The sequence below is a fragment of the Apodemus sylvaticus genome, chromosome 1, assembly GCF_947179515.1.
Source record: "Apodemus sylvaticus chromosome 1, mApoSyl1.1, whole genome shotgun sequence".
Classification (NCBI taxonomy): Eukaryota; Metazoa; Chordata; class Mammalia; order Rodentia; family Muridae; genus Apodemus; species Apodemus sylvaticus.
Window position 1 is genome coordinate 91,755,587 of NC_067472.1, and position 16,284 is coordinate 91,771,870.

Genomic DNA, 16,284 nt, shown 5'->3' on the forward strand with positions numbered 1-16,284 from the left:
CTGCTACCATGTGCTTTAGCTGTAGGTTCAGGAACTCTACATTAACTCAGTTGCTTAGGAACCAGAAGTCTGATCCAGTACTTTCAAATCATATATAAGGTATCTGAGATTCAGAGACAAAATAGAGTCACAGACAGGTTGTTTGGATTTGTAACCTTGTTACCACAGCTGATAGTAAATTTAGTTTGTTTTGTTCATAGCTTTTTAAACTGAGGAACTTAGTTTGGAAATAATTGTGCTTTTTTTAAAATTATTGAATCAGAGAAAGGTGATGTAAAGTCAAAGACTGAAGCTTTGAAGAAAGTGATCATTATGATTCTGAATGGGGAAAAGCTTCCCGGACTCCTGATGACGATCATTCGCTTTGTGCTGCCTCTTCAGGATCATACCATCAAAAAGTTGCTTCTGGTCTTCTGGGAGATTGTTCCTAAAACAACTCCAGATGGGAGGCTCTTACATGAAATGATTCTTGTGTGCGATGCATACAGAAAGGTAAACCAAACCATAACTGTTTGCTTTGTTGATTTGTAATTAGAAAATTGCTGTAATGGATACTGTTAGTTTTCAAAATTAAATGTTTGATGAAATGAAAAATTATAAATATTTATTATTGAAATTGTAAACTCAAAAATGTGTTCAGCCTATGGCTTTTGGGCTTAGACTGCCTGAGGCTGGGGCTAGCAGTGAAGGCCAACATAAAAACCTAACCTATTATCAAATACTTTTTGGTGGATTTTATGGCAGATTTTTATTTGGTTTTCCTTTTTCTTGGTAACTATTGCATAAATCTCAGAGCAAACTTTGTAGATGACAACATCTTACTGTAATATAAAAAGATTGAATGTGCTTGTAACGTTTACTTAAAATTATTTTGTTGCCCTTTCTAACATTTTCTGTGTATTTTATGTTATTAAAAGACAGTGGTAAAATGAGTAAAAATTGTTTTAATCAAGAAGAATCAGAAGGAAATCAGTAATCTAGGTCTTTTTCCTAAATCTGCCTTTAATTTTTTTCAAATTAGAAAGTTTTACATTTAAAATTTGATTTTTATAAAAAGTTGAAACTTAAGCCTGTGAGCTTAAGCAGGTAAAGTGAATTTGACTCCCAGGATCCACTGATTCCACAAGTTGTCCTTTGACCTCCACAGTGTGTTCAAGTGTACACAACATGCACACACGAATAAGTAAGTGTAAGGTGTTTTAAAGTTGAAACTCAACATTTCTTGCTGTAATTTTTATATCAGGACCTCCAGCATCCTAATGAGTTTATTCGTGGATCTACTCTTCGTTTCCTCTGCAAATTGAAGGAAGCAGAATTGCTGGAACCTTTAATGCCTGCTATCCGCGCTTGTTTGGAACATCGTCACAGCTATGTTAGGAGAAACGCTGTTTTGGCCATCTATACCATCTACAGGTGAGAAAGGATACTCCTTTGCTTTATTTCTGTTTTCAGTGCTTTAGATTAAAGGTTCCAGTGTGGTTTGCTACAGAATGTATGTATTTGTAGATATGTTTTACTAATCAATACAGTATTTGTTTCTCTTACTGTCATTACACTGTTACCATGGAGAAGTCAAAAACATCTGGCATCAGTGGGTCCTAGTTTATGCATGACACCGGTCAGCTTGAATGGCACAGTGCCCCTTAAGATTGTTGTGTGCCTTCTAGTTTAAGACCATAACCATTATTCCTAATTGTATTGCTGTAGTTCACTTAGTTCATTTATTCACTTGCTAAAGGCATTACATTTTTTACCTTGTTTAAAATTCTTTTGAACAATGTGGGTCTGGTCTTAGAGGCTTTAAAGAAGGATACTTTTACTGAAAAGAATTGTGATTTTTTTTTTTTTGGTTTTTGGTTTTTGGTTTTTTTGAGACAGGGTTTCTCTGTGTAGTCCTGGCTGTCCTGGAACTCACTCTGTAGACCAGGCTGGCCTCGAACTCAAGAACTCCGCCTGCCTCTGCCTCCAAGTGCTGGGAAGAACTGTGATTCTTAACTGATTCTTATTATAACAGTTGAAAATTTACCTGGACCAGTGGTGTGTTCTCTAAGTCCAGCTTCTAGGGAAACTGAGTCAGGAGGATGATGTATTTGAGGCAGTCTGAGCAATTTAATGACTCTCTAAATAGAAAAGGGTTGGAAACGTGGCTCAGTGAATGTTTTGCTTAGCAGGAAGAAGGCTTTGGTAATAAAGCTGAAGATGTTGAACTTTAAAACAGTTATAAAGTTCAAAGGAGGCTAGATTACTAAATTGTTAAATCATGGCTGCCAGTCCATTTAGAAGTAGATAATGGGGTGGTAGTGGATAGAGCTCAGTAGCAGAGTCCTTGCCTAGAATGTGTGAGCATGCCCTGGGTTGGAGTCCTAGCACTGCCACTTTAACTAGGATATGTATTATTTTGTGTCTGTGCATGTGCATGTTTATATGAGTGTGTGTGTGTGTGTGTGTGTGTACACGCATTCTCAGGACAGAGAACATTAGATATTGTTCCTCAGGCACCATCAACCTTTAACTTTGACATGAGGGCTCTCATTACTGAGGAACTCACCAAGTGTCCAGGCTGACTGACTAGAGAGCCCCAGGTATCTTCTTGTCTTCACCTCCTCAGCACTGGGATTACACCAGGCTGACATCGAACTCACAGAGATCCACATGCCTCTGCCTCCCGAGTAATAGAATTAAAGGCATGTACCATGAGCATAAGGCCAGTGCTCTTAACTGCTGAGCCATCATTTTGTCCCATCCACCCCCCTTTTTTAATGTAAGTTCTAGGAATAGAACTTAGGTCTGAGAGTACTTCACCAGCTAATATATCTCTTGAGCCCTTGAAATATATTTATAAGCATCTCTGTTCTTTGACATATTACTTGGCTGAAATACTATTTTATTTATTTTAATGTTATGCTATATGTTGACAGAAGTGATATTTTGTTGATAATGTATTGAATTCTTGAATGTTACCATAGGCACTATATATATTTCAGAGCTTTAAAGGGAATATAAAAATGGAAACAGTTATAAGACAATTGAAAATTTAAACAGTCTCTTGGCCGTATGATGCAGTTAAGAATTTTTGGAACTATGATAACAGATTCTAATATATATTTTATTATATATCCCTTCTTTAACTTATTGTTTTGTTTTATGTATATAGGTGTTCTGCCTACATGTATGTATGCTTACCACTTAAGTGCCTAATGCTCAAGAAGGCCAGAGAGAGCTTCAGATAACATTAGAAGTGGAGTTATAGCAGTTGTGAACCATCATGTGGGTGCTGAGAATAGACTCCATGTCCTCTGGAAGAGCAGCCAGAGCTCTTAACCACTGAATTTTCTCTCCTGCTCCTGTATAGTATTCTTTAATATTTATCATTCTAGGTACTATAAATACCTTTGAGTTTATAAACTGGTGTTGTTAGTGAATACACTGCATAGATAATGAAAACAGACTATTCTCTATATACTTCTTAAGAAAGGTTGTAATATTGTAAAGTTAACACTGTTAATAGATGAAGTTTTAACCTATGGTTTCTTATGCTTCTAATTGATGTACAATTCCAAAAAATGAAAGTATTGCATTATAGAGTTTAAGTGTTAATGTTATTAATGTCTGGAAGGTAACTGAAATAGGAAAGTGGGCATTTATTTAATATGGATATTACCTGTTTTGTTTAAAGAAATTTTGAACATCTTATACCTGATGCTCCTGAGCTGATACATGATTTTCTGGTAAATGAGAAGGATGCAAGCTGCAAAAGAAATGCATTTATGATGCTAATTCATGCAGATCAGGTAAAGCACCTGGAAGTACTTTCTTACCATAGCTAAACAAAAATTAAAACTAGGTCCTCAGCATGTTTTCTTTATTGTTTTGGATTTTTGTTTCGATATTTTGTTTTGTTTTGGGACAGGATCTTACTGTGAAGCTCTGGCTGTCCTAGAACTCACTATGTAAATCAGGCTGGCCTTGAGCTCACAGAAATCCATTTACCTTAGCCTCCTACATGCTAGGATAAAAGGCATGTGCCATTAAGCCTAGCCTCAGCAGATAGTATGTTTTTAATTAGTAGGATGACTTGGAATACTTACGGTTTGAGGTCTATAGAATAATGTCCAGGTTAGCCAGGGCTACAGAGAAACTCTGTCTTGAAAAATAAAAAAGTATTAATGTTTTTACTGAAGAGACATTAAGGTCATAGTTCTGTGTATACATTGTGTGATCATGAGGATGTCTGGGAGATTTTTCTTTCAGGTCTCAGTAATAGAAATACAGCTATACTCTATTCATTTTGGAGTTTTGAGACAAAATCTCCCTGCTGGCTTAGAACTTGTTATGTAGATCATGTTGGCCTCAGATTTGCAGTGATCCTTGTGCCTCTGCTTCTCAGGTGTTGGGCTTACAGGCATATGTTACCATACCTGATTAGAAATAACACGCTTCAACAGCTGATTTATTTCAGTTACATGAATATGCTGAATCATATAGGACTTAGGACTTTTTCCCTTAGCCTGCCAGTTGAAAAAAATCAGATCACACATAGGTGACCAATTCTAGGGAATGTTTTGATTTTCTGACATGTATTTGTTTAGCTTCTTCCTTAATTTCTTTCACTTTTTTCCCTCAGTTAATTCTTTTTTGCTTCAATTTCTTCATTAGTTTTATACTTGGGGAAGTGTGTGTGTGTGTGTGTGTGTGTGTGTGTGTTGCATTAATTCATTACACCAAATGAGGAATATAAACATGCTCTTACTTACTTTTTTAGGATCGAGCTTTGGATTATTTAAGTACATGTATTGATCAAGTTCAGACATTTGGAGACATTCTACAGTTGGTTATTGTTGAACTAATTTATAAGGTAAGAACGATAATTTATTAAAAAAAAAAAAAAAACAGGACAACTTAACCAATCCTATAAAATAAAAGAACTTCTGGAGGTATCACTATCCTTGATTTTAAGCTGTATTACAGAACTGTAGTAATAAATACCAAGTGGTTTTGGCATAAAAATAGACATGCTGATCAATGAATTGAGGACCCAGACATAAATTCACTCACCTATGGATACCTGATTTTTGATAAACCAGAAATACATGATGAAAAAAAGAAAGCATCTTCAACAAATGGTGCTAGTCTAACTGGATGTCTGCATGTAGAGAATGTAAATAGATCCATGTCTTTCACCCTACACAAAGCTCAAGTCCATGTGTATAAAAGACCTCAACATAAAACCAAATATGCTGATCCTGACAGAAGAGAAAGTGGAGAATAATCCTAAATGCGTTGGCACAGGAGACAACTTCCTAAACAGAATACCAGTATTTCAGGCACTAAGATCAGCAGTTAATAAATGGGACCTCATGAAACTGAAAAGTTTCTACAAGGCAAAGGACTATCAAAAACTTCACCAGATGTGTCACCACATCTGACACAGAGCACTAATATCCAAAATATATAAAGAACTCAAGAAAGTAGACATAAACAAACCCAATAATATAATTAAAAGGGGTTGGGGATACAGATCTAAACAAAATTCTCAACAGAGGAATCTCAAATGGCCAAGAAGTACTTAAAGTACTTAAAGAAATGTTCAACATCTGTAGCCATTAGGGAAAGGCAAATCAAAGCAACTCAAAGATTCTATCTTATACCTGTCAAAATGGCTAAGATCAAAAATATAAAAGTGATGGCTCATGCTGGGGAGGATGTGGAGCAAAGGAAACATCCTCTACTGCTAGTGGGATTGTAAACTTGTCCAGCCACTTTGGAAATCAATATGGCAGTTTCTTAGAAAATTGGGAATTGTTCTACCTCAAGACCCAACTATATAACACTCCTGGCCATATACCCAAAGAACACTCCATTCTACCACAAGGACACTTACCTGACTATATTCATAGCAGCCTTTTTCATAATAGCTAGAAACTGAAAACAAACTATATGTCCTTTAACCAAAGAATGGATTTAAAAAAAAAAAAAAGCACATTAATTCAGTGGACTACTACTTGGCTGTTAGAAACAAATACATTGAACTGGAGAGATGGAGCACTGACTGCTCTTCCAAAGGTCCTCAGTTAAATTACCAGCAACCACATGGTGGCTCACAACCATCTGTAATAGGATCCGATACCCTCTTCTGGTGTGTCTGAAGACAGCTACTCATGTAAATAAATCTTTAGAAAAAAGAAAAAAAATGAAACAATTACATCATGAAATTTGCAGGCAAATGGATGAAAATTAAAAAAAAAAATCATCCTGAGTGAGGTTACCCAGTTCCAAAAACATAAACATGGTGTGTACTCATGTGTAAGTGGATATTAACTGTAAAGTAAAGGATAACCATGCTACATTCCATAAACCCAGAGAGGCTAAGTAACAAGGGGGGCTTTAGGGAGGTTGCAAGGATCTCCTTGGGAAGGGAAAAGAGAATAGATTTCTTTAATGGACTGGGGGCAAGTAGGCTTGAGAACAGGATGGATCAGGTGGGAAGTGGGGAGAAAATACTGGGAGAAACCACTGGATTTGGGGGTCATTTCAGGGAAAGGTGCAATGGAAATTCCATGGAATCTAGCAGATTAGTAAAAACTCCTAGTAATAGTGGGCACGGAGCCTGAACCAGCCATCTTCTTTAACCAAGAAAAGCCTCAAATGGAGGGATTGAGCTTCTACCCCAATCACAAAACCTTAGACCTACTGTGTGTCCTGCTTGCAGAGTGTTCTGGAACTGGAGCCTACCATAATCATCAGAGAGACTTTATCCAGCAACTGGTGGGAGAAGATGCTGAGTCCCACAGCCAAACTATTAGAGGGAGCTCTGGGAGTCCTGTGAAGGAGGGGAGGAAGGATCTGAGGAGCCAGAGGGGTCAGAGACAGCACAAGAACACAGTCCACAGTTCCACAGAACTGACTGACTCATGGGGGCTCACAGATCAGGGAGCCTGTAGGGGTCTGACCTAGGTCCTGTGCATATATGTTGTGTCTGAGGAGGTTGGTGGTGTGGGGGGATTCTGAGTAGTAAGAATGGGACCTATTTCTGACTCCTGCCTGTTTCTGGGACCCTTTCCCTCCTACTGGGTTTTGTTGTTCAGCCTTGATGTGATGTATATGCCTGGTCTTATTGTAGCTTGTTAAGCCATGTTTGTTTGATATCCATGGAAGGCCTGCTGTTTTCTAAGGGGAGGTGGAGAAGGGTGGATCTGGGGGAGAGAGGAAGTGGGAGGGAAAGTGTGGGGAGGGGAGGGAAGGGAAAGTACAGTCAGGATGTAACATGAGAGAAGAATGAAAAATTCTTAAAAAGAATGGTAATTTATGATGTGTAAATCAACAGTTTAAGGCAAAAGTAAATAGTCTTATTCCAGAATATTCCTCAATTTCTATGATAATGTTTTAACTTGATATTTATATATTTATTGTGAGCTGGTGGCACACCCAGGAGAACTTTGAGGGTCACTTTTCTCCTTCTACTGTGTTGGTCCCAGGGATAGATAGAACTCAGATTGTCAGACTTAGTGGCAAGTGTCTTAAATCCACTTAGTCATCTCACTAACCCCAATAATAATGTTTTAATGATAGATATATTGCTAAATATGTTAATTTATGCCTCTTTAAGCCCTTTTTTTCTTTAATAGCTTTATTGCGTTTTCTTTTTAAATGTCTATAATAAATAATTTGTCAGTACAGTTCAAACAAGTTATTGTATACTGTCCAGTCATTAAGTGAATTACGAATAAGGCTTTAGAATAAAAGGCAAATTTTTTATTATATATCAAACTATTTTGAAAAACTAAAAATTAAAAAACTTTACAAGTGTTTAATTTTTAAAGGGTGATTAGGTGGGGCCAGTAAGATGGATCAGTGGGCAAAGGTACTTGGGGCATAAGCCTGGTATTCTGAGTTTCACCCCCAGAACCCACATAAAGGTTAGAAGGAGAGGGAGCTAAGATACCATCCAACCACCACACATGTATGGACAACCCTTTGCTCCCCCCATGCCATAGACACATATACACTATAATTTAAAAGTGAAGCAAAATGGAAAACACCTTGTTGTGCTTCAGAAACTAAGGCTTGTGGCAGCCTTATGGTGAGCAAACCTGTCAGTACTACTTTTCTAATTGTATTGTCAGAGTTTTACAACTAATAACCCTTAAATGGCTTCTGAGTTAAGTAGAAGAAAAGGGACATACCTCTTTCACTATGAACCAAATACTATAAAAAAATTAAACATTAAGCTTGGTGCTATGGTTTGGATGTATCCTCAAAAGTCTTGGATCTCACTGTGTGTCAATGTGTAGGTGTTGGAACATAAGAGGTAAAGCCTAGTAGGAAGTTATTGGGGTACGCTGCCCTTAAAAGTTAAGTGATCCCCTAATTCTCACAGGACATTGTAGGAAGAGCAAGCCCTGATACCTGAGCCAGAGCTCACTAATAGAACACTGTCTGGTACACACAGGCCCTGGGTTTGCCCTTAGTGCTAGTAAAGCCGGGGGAGGGTCAGCACTTTTGCTGTTGGGGTTTTGTGGAGGCTGGAGAGCAGGGTCTTGGCTATGCAACTCAGACTAGCCCGGAACGCCTGGACTCAGCTGTCCTCCTACCTCGACTGCACTTCAGTTTGCAATATCTTTTGAAAGAGCTCATTGTCATCATGTTCTCATAAAACAAAATGTAAATATCATCCAGATTGTTCTCATAGTCACAATCTCTTTCCTGTACTTTCTGATTCTGGGACTAAAGGTGTCCACTGCCACTCAGTGTGTCTTCTTTTTTGGCTTGACATCCAGAATAAAAATTTAGGTAAAATATACTAGTCTATCAGGGCATTTATATTAGTACAGTTGGTGAGTGTGTTCTAGCTTTTCTTGCTTTGAGTTTTCTTTCACTTGTTCAAAATACTCATATCTTTTACAAGCCTGCTGAGAATTTGTGAAACAATGAAAATGTAACATGATAAAACAGATAAATGCACAAGTGGCTATTGGTTTTGGGTTTTTCCAGACAGAATTTCTCTTTTCTGTGTAGCCCTGGCTGTCCTGGAACTCACTCTGTAGACCAGGCTGGCCTCGAACTTAGAAATCTGCATGCCTCTGTGTCCCAAGTGCTGGGATTACAGGCGTGCACCACCACTGCCCGGCTTGAAATTGCTTTTTAATTTTGGTATGTGTGCATAACCATGGAGGTTAGAGAACTTGGTGGAATAGATGGTTTCCCTTTACTTTTGTATGGGTTCCAGGGCTTGAACTCATATTACCAGCTTTCTCCTCAAACATCTTTAGCTTTTGAGCCATCTAACCAGCTCCTGTGACAGTTATTTGAAACACATTTCTTTCTGAATCTATCAGTGTTTGTTATATCACTCAGTATTAGCTGGTATTTCTTTTTATTTCTTTGAAATATTATTCTTAGCTTTTATACTGTAGTTTACTTATTATTTATTGAGGCAATGTCTTATTATGTATGTAACCTTAGTTGGTCTGGAACTTGACAGAGATCTGCCTGCCTCTTCCTAAAGGCTGAGATTAAAGGCGAGAGTCACCATGCATTAAAATTTTCATCTGGAGCCAGATGGTATATACCTTTGATCCCAGCACTCAGGAGACAGAGGCAGGTGGATCTCTGTGAGTTTGAGGCCAGCCAGGTCTACAAAGTGAGTTCCAGGACAGCTAGAGCTGTTACACAGAGAAATCCTGTCTCAGAAAGCCAAAAAAAAAAAAAAGTCATCTGAAAGTAAAAAGGCTGGGAATGTGGCCTTTTATGTGTATATAATGTCCTTGAAATCAGCTGAAGCCGAAATGTTCTCTTTTCCAGGTCTGTCATGCTAATCCATCAGAAAGGGCCCGTTTCATCCGCTGTATCTATAACTTACTGCAGTCATCTAGTCCTGCTGTGAAATACGAAGCTGCTGGGACATTGGTAACACTGTCAAGTGCACCAACTGCAATAAAGGTACTTTGGTGATGATATGATAGACATCCTGTCTTATCCCTTATGATTTAATGACATTGAAGTTATTTATATGGTTACTTGCTATACTTAATACAGATATGTCCAACATTTGACATCATTAACAGGACATCTCTAAAGTCCCCACTTGAGAATTACACAACTGAGTTAGAGGAGGGGGAAATATCAATACCCCTCAACTCGGGTGTGGGTGTGGGGATGTGTGCCCATCCACCCACACCCACACAAAGCTTTAAGTCCATACAATTTTGTGCTGGGCTGCATTCATCTAAATGCTTAGCCACCCAGCTACAGTTTAGGCACATGGTAGAGAGAACTAGAGATTTTGTAAGATGATTTACCTTCTTACATAATTCAGCCTTTTCTCTCTGCTTTCACACACATATAGAGAAAAGAGAGAGGAGAATTACAGTATTTCTAGTTTCTAGAGAATTTTATTGATGTTTTAAGTTCATAATTCTTCATAATTATGTTAAAATCTGGATCTATAATGATGACTACTAAAAATTTTCTTTGAGGATCTTCAATAATAGATTATTGCATTTCTTTTGTTTAGTCCATCAAGACTTTGTTAAATATACTAATATGTTCAGGAGACAATTATTCTAGAAAGCTTGCTGGCATAAATTGTTGAATTTCCTGTTTTACCTGTTAATACTTAAAACACTTTATTTAGAAATAATTTTAACCTTTTGTTTTGTTTTGTTTTTTGTTTTTTGTTTTTCGAGACAGGATTTCTCTGTGTAGCCCTGGATGTCCTGGAACTCACTCTGTAGACCAGGCTGGCCTCGAACTTAGAAATCCGCCTGCCTCTGCCTCCCAAGTGCTGGGATTAAAGGCATGTGCCACCACTGCCAGGCAATAATTTTAAACTTTAAGGGAAGTCACAGAAATAGGACAAAGTTCCCTTACATTCCTCTTCTAGAATCCTGTAATGTTCATACCTTGTATAATCATCATATAATTGTCAAAACTAAATTCACATCGAAATAGTATTGTCAAAGAAACTAGATTTTGTTCAAATTTCTCTTCAGGTTTTCGGTTAATGCCCTTTTCTGTTTCAGGATCCACTCTAGGATCCCACAGTTTACTTTGTTATCTGGCTGAGTCTCCTCTAGTCTGTAATGTTATTTTCATGCCTTCATGAAGAATACAAGTTTGTTTATATGTGATTCTGGAACATGAGTTTGTCTCATGTTTTCTCATAATCACTGAGGTTAGGCATTTGGGGAAGAATAGCACAAAACGAGTCTTCTGTTGTCACATGTCCTCAGTACAGGGTACCTGTACCCCTTACCCATGATCAGTTAGGTCAAGGCTGTCTCCCTGATTTCTTTACTATTCTGATTTTTCTCGTTATATTCAGAATATATTTGAGGTACTTTGAGAGTGCAGATTTCTTGTCAGTCCTCAGATTTGTTTCCACTAGTTTTAGCACTGATATATGGATTTTTCTCAGCAATAGTTTTTACTAGACATTCTAAGGGTAGCTTTATAGTACCTCATTGTACAAGTTACTGTAGCATTCCTACGTAAGAAAGCATTGATTTTTCTCTTTCCTATACTTTTTCATTTATATCAGTATGAATATTTAGTGTATGTATCATAATCTACTGTTACCATTCTATTCAAATTGTTTCAGCTTTGACACTGAGAACTTTTCTAGATTAGCTATTTTTTCTTCTGGTTTTTAAACTCGGTCATTCTACAAACCATTATACCTTTAAAAATCATATGTAAAGACAATAACAAGGCACTAGGGATGTAGCTCAGTTGCTAAAGCACTTAATTGGGATGTGCAAGAGGTTCAGCACTACCTCCTAAAAAGTTTAAATATATACTAAAATATTTCATAACATTATCTTTACGTTCTTGCTTCTTATCACTGTAATAAAGATATAAAGAGGGCTGGAGAGATGGCTCAGCAGTTAAGAATACTGACTGCTCTTCCGAAGGTCCTGAGTTCAAATCCCAGCAACCACATGGTAGCTCACAACCATCCATAATGAGATCTGATGCCCTCTTCTGGAGTGTCTGAAGACAGCTACAGAGTACTTACATATAATAAATAAATAAACTTTAAAAAAAAAAGATATAAAGAAGTATTAACCTTTATTGCTGATGTGAAATGTGTCAAATGGCAGACTCAGACTCTCTGCCCTCTTCTGCTGTTTCTTTCCATCATTGACTTTGTAATCCTTCCCATGCCTTGTAGTCTAGAGTAACACTGAGGCTTGTTACAGTTAGAAGCCAGACCTCACATACCTCTAAATGAAACGCATAAATGCTAGTGCAGAGGCGAATGAGTTTATTTTAGCTTCTTAGTGGCCTAGCAGGGAGGACCAGTTCTTATTTTCACAATGGTTGTTTTTCCAGAACGCATTTCTTTTTTTTTATAGGCTGCTGCTCAGTGTTACATTGATTTAATTATTAAAGAGAGTGATAACAATGTAAAGCTCATCGTCCTGGACAGATTGGTGGAGTTAAAAGAGCATCCTGCTCATGAACGAGTCCTCCAGGTAAGTTCTGTTGTCCTTTATGGTTAGCTCATCCCCAAGCCTTGCCACTGTAGGTAATTTAACCTAGAACCTGAAGCCTGACAGTGTAAATTTTGGGCAACTGAAGTGTAACTCTTTATGTATATGATACACTGTAGCTGTCTTCAGACCACCAGAAGAGGGAATAGGACCCCATTACAGATAGCTGTGAGCCATCATGTAGTTGCTGGGAATTGAACTCAGGACCTTTGGAAGAGCAGCCAGTGCTCTTAACCATAGAGCCATCTCTCCAACCCCAGGTATAACTCTTAAAATCACCATCTCCTTTTAGGTCTTTCTACATGACATTGATTTGTTGAAGCTTAACTAAACTGGATTTCCTCTAAAGTCTTCTTCCTGGATGTGGCTAGTTACATTGTTGTAATGTCACTTAGCTTGTTCCTCTGACTTTTGTATTTTTCCATGAAACAAGTTGGATCTAAAACTTGGTAGAGTCGAAGTATACATTATCAGCTCAGCTGTGTCATATGTGATGTCATCACTTCATGTCTCATTTTACTTGGCGACCCACAGTATCTACTTCTTCCTACACTACTAATGCCATTACTAATCAGAGGACTGATGTGATGGAGGACAAAAATCACTGTAGTACAATTAAATATTTTTTTCATGAAAAGAAACACTGGCATCACTTTATAGTTTTGGGTTTTTTTTCAGGATCTGGTCATGGACATTCTTAGAGTACTGAGTACACCAGACTTAGAAGTGCGTAAGAAAACGCTGCAGTTAGCACTGGATCTTGTCTCATCTAGGAATGTTGAAGAGGTAAAACAGAACATTGGTGACATTATTTGTAAGTGGTCCAGATATGATGTAATTCTCACTTGTTTTTACTTTTGTCCCCCATAGTTGGTTATTGTCTTGAAGAAGGAAGTAATTAAAACAAATAATGTGTCTGAACATGAAGACACTGACAAATACCGACAGCTCCTTGTGCGAACACTGCATTCCTGCTCTGTCCGCTTTCCAGATATGGCTGCAAATGTTATTCCTGTGGTGTGTAACTCTTTATTATTTTACCTGGAAGACTCTCTAGATATTTTTGTTTTTGTTTTTGAGTTATTTTATATCTACTGAAATTGAAACCATCCGAAATAATATAAAGTCTTACTTTATATTTTTGATCTTTATCCTATGCTGATGAGGGTAAGAACTCAGATTTCTTTCTCTTAATCCTCATCAAGAACTTTACTCCACACAAGACTATTGAGACTTCTGTTTATGTACTAGTGTCTGTCTCAGCTTAGGTTTTGTTCTATATTTTGAAAGTCACTAACTTCCATTCTTTGTTCATAAATTTATTTCTGACTTGATATAATTTTCTTCCTGGAAACTATATAACTGTTTGACCCATTTCTCTCTCTCTTTTTTTTTTTTTTTTTGTTAGTTAATGGAATTTCTCAGCGACAATAATGAAGCAGCTGCTGCTGATGTCTTGGAGTTTGTTCGTGAAGCCATTCAGCGCTTCGACAACTTGAGAATGCTGATTGTTGAGAAGATGCTGGAAGTCTTCCATGCTATTAAGTCTGTCAAGTAAGTTTAACCTAAACCTAATGTAAAGTTGAGCATTTTTGTCAGTTTCTATTTTAAAAGAGTCAATTAGTAGAAACTAAAATAGAGAGGAAATAAGATATACAATAACCAACATCATCATCATTCTCAGTTTGTAGTGCATAGAATTGTTTTAGTTAGGTTTCAGTATTCTAATTACATCTGAAACATTGTAAATCACAGAACGACCAAGAAACATTTTTTAAGTGTTGTACTTAAAATCACCTTTTGAATACCTATTATTTATGTCACCCTTAGCATTTATTGAAAAGGTTTGAAAAACAGTCTGAATATGACAATATGTTAGATTCCATTAGCCTTTGTTTATGAGAAAGGGTTGTTGAATTTTGTTTTATTTATTGCATTTACTGGATAAACTACAAGAGATTTGTAGTATGTCTACTTAAATAGGATGGGACCAGTACAAGGTTGGTTCAATAATGTGAAGTGACTGACAGATACACATAATATGCATACATCATACACATATTACATATGTGTGTATGCATGTATATGAAAGTAAGATTTGTCCTGTTATGAGAAAAAAAAAACATGTCAAAACTTTGCTTTTGATAGCTGAAATCTTCTGTGACTTTAGTTTCTATGGTTGATTTTATTTTTCTAAATCAGTTAAAATCTAAGAAAAGCGATAGCTAAAAATTTCATCCAGTTTAACACTTTAAAACAGAAAATTGTTGCTGTCTTTGTTAATAGTCTCAGGGTTTCTATTGCTATATAGAGACACCATGACCACAGCAATTCTTACAACAGAAGATGTTTAAGTTCAGAGGATTAGTCCGTTATTGTCGTGGCGGGAAGCATGGCGGCATGCAGGCAGACATGGTGCCGGAGAGGGAGCTGAGAGTTCTACATCTGGATCCACAGGCAACAGGAAGTGACTGTGTCACATTGGGCATAGCTTGAACATATATGACCTCAAAGCCTGCCTCCATAGTGACACACTTCCTACAGCAAGGCCATAACTACTCCAACAAGGTCACACCTACTCCATCAAGACCATACCTTGTAGTAGTACCACTCCAGATAGCTAAACATTCAAACACATGTGTCTGTGGGGCTGTCCTATTCAAATTTCCCCAGTAACATTTTAGGTTGGGAACTGCTTTGTTCTTGTGACAGGACACTACTGTGTAGCCTAGCCTGAGTGCCTTTATTATAGGTATGTACCTACTACAGCTGGCTGTCATTGCTTATTTTAATTTAATTTTCTATGCTGGGTTTCAAACCCAGCACTTTGTGTGGTCCCTAAGGTAAACACTGTACCAGTGAATTGACCCCCCCCCCCCCAACCACAAGGAGACATTCTTCTGTATATGTCATCCTATGTGTCTTACAGTGATTGCAGACAAATAGTGAAATGAATTTAAAAATTATATTCAAATAATATATTTCTCATAGTAGAAAGTGATAAAGCCAAATTTATTTTAACTGTCCCGTAAATGAATGCCTGTGGGAAACATTTTGCTATTTTAACTTTTACTGCTCAACTCACTAATTTTGGATGTGCCCAATGACAGTGAATGCAAATAGCTATTTTCTTACCTTCCCATTTGTTACAATCTTTCTGAAATGTTCCTCTTCCAGAATATAAAATCCTGTTTTCTTGCCTTACCTTAAATTCATAGAGAAATGTTTCTGCATCGAAATTTGTTCCCAGGTTTGTATTTCAGATCTTACATTCTTGTTCTAGGATTTATCGAGGAGCATTGTGGATCCTGGGAGAGTACTGCAGTACAAAGGAAGACATTCAGAGTGTAATGACTGAGGTTCGCAGGTCCCTTGGGGAGGTAAGTTTGTATGATACTCTGTGCTTTAGAAAACTCTGCTGTTCTGGCAGTGCAGTTCAGTGGTAGAGTCCACGCATGGCACACATGCAGCCCTAGGTTCAGTCCTAGCACAAAGAAAAAGAGCACTTGCTACTTATGTAATCATTCATTTTTGTGTTTTTGTTCAGTAGTGTTTGAGCTAAAGAACACTGAAAATTGTATTTTAATTACCCAGATAAATAAACCTCAAGGGCTGTAGAAATTAAGTGTTCCCCTGCTCCCTGCCTTCGTGAGAACTATTAACACCTGTTCAAATAATTACTTGTTTATCTTTGGGTAATATTTTGTTTTAGCAGAATATCTGTGCAGCTAGTAAAATTTTTTGTTTTGTTTGTTTTTTAAGCCCAGGTTTTCCTGTGTAGCCTTGGCTA

The 16,284-nt window shown here is 37.3% G+C and overlaps 1 protein-coding gene across 2 annotated transcripts in view; it reads left to right on the forward strand.

Annotated features, from left to right (window-relative positions):
• The window catches only part of Copb1 (COPI coat complex subunit beta 1), a 36,343-nt gene that overhangs the window by 4,102 nt on the left and 15,957 nt on the right, over nt 1–16,284 (forward strand). For both annotated transcript variants that reach the window (XM_052200928.1, XM_052200920.1), the window contains exons 3-12: nt 263–492; nt 1,244–1,413; nt 3,677–3,791; nt 4,763–4,855; nt 9,802–9,939; nt 12,357–12,476; nt 13,173–13,280; nt 13,365–13,511; nt 13,903–14,048; nt 15,778–15,874. In XM_052200928.1, the coding sequence (XP_052056888.1) occupies nt 263–492; nt 1,244–1,413; nt 3,677–3,791; nt 4,763–4,855; nt 9,802–9,939; nt 12,357–12,476; nt 13,173–13,280; nt 13,365–13,511; nt 13,903–14,048; nt 15,778–15,874 (1,364 nt within the window). The remainder of the gene's footprint in view (nt 1–262; nt 493–1,243; nt 1,414–3,676; nt 3,792–4,762; nt 4,856–9,801; nt 9,940–12,356; nt 12,477–13,172; nt 13,281–13,364; nt 13,512–13,902; nt 14,049–15,777; nt 15,875–16,284) is intronic.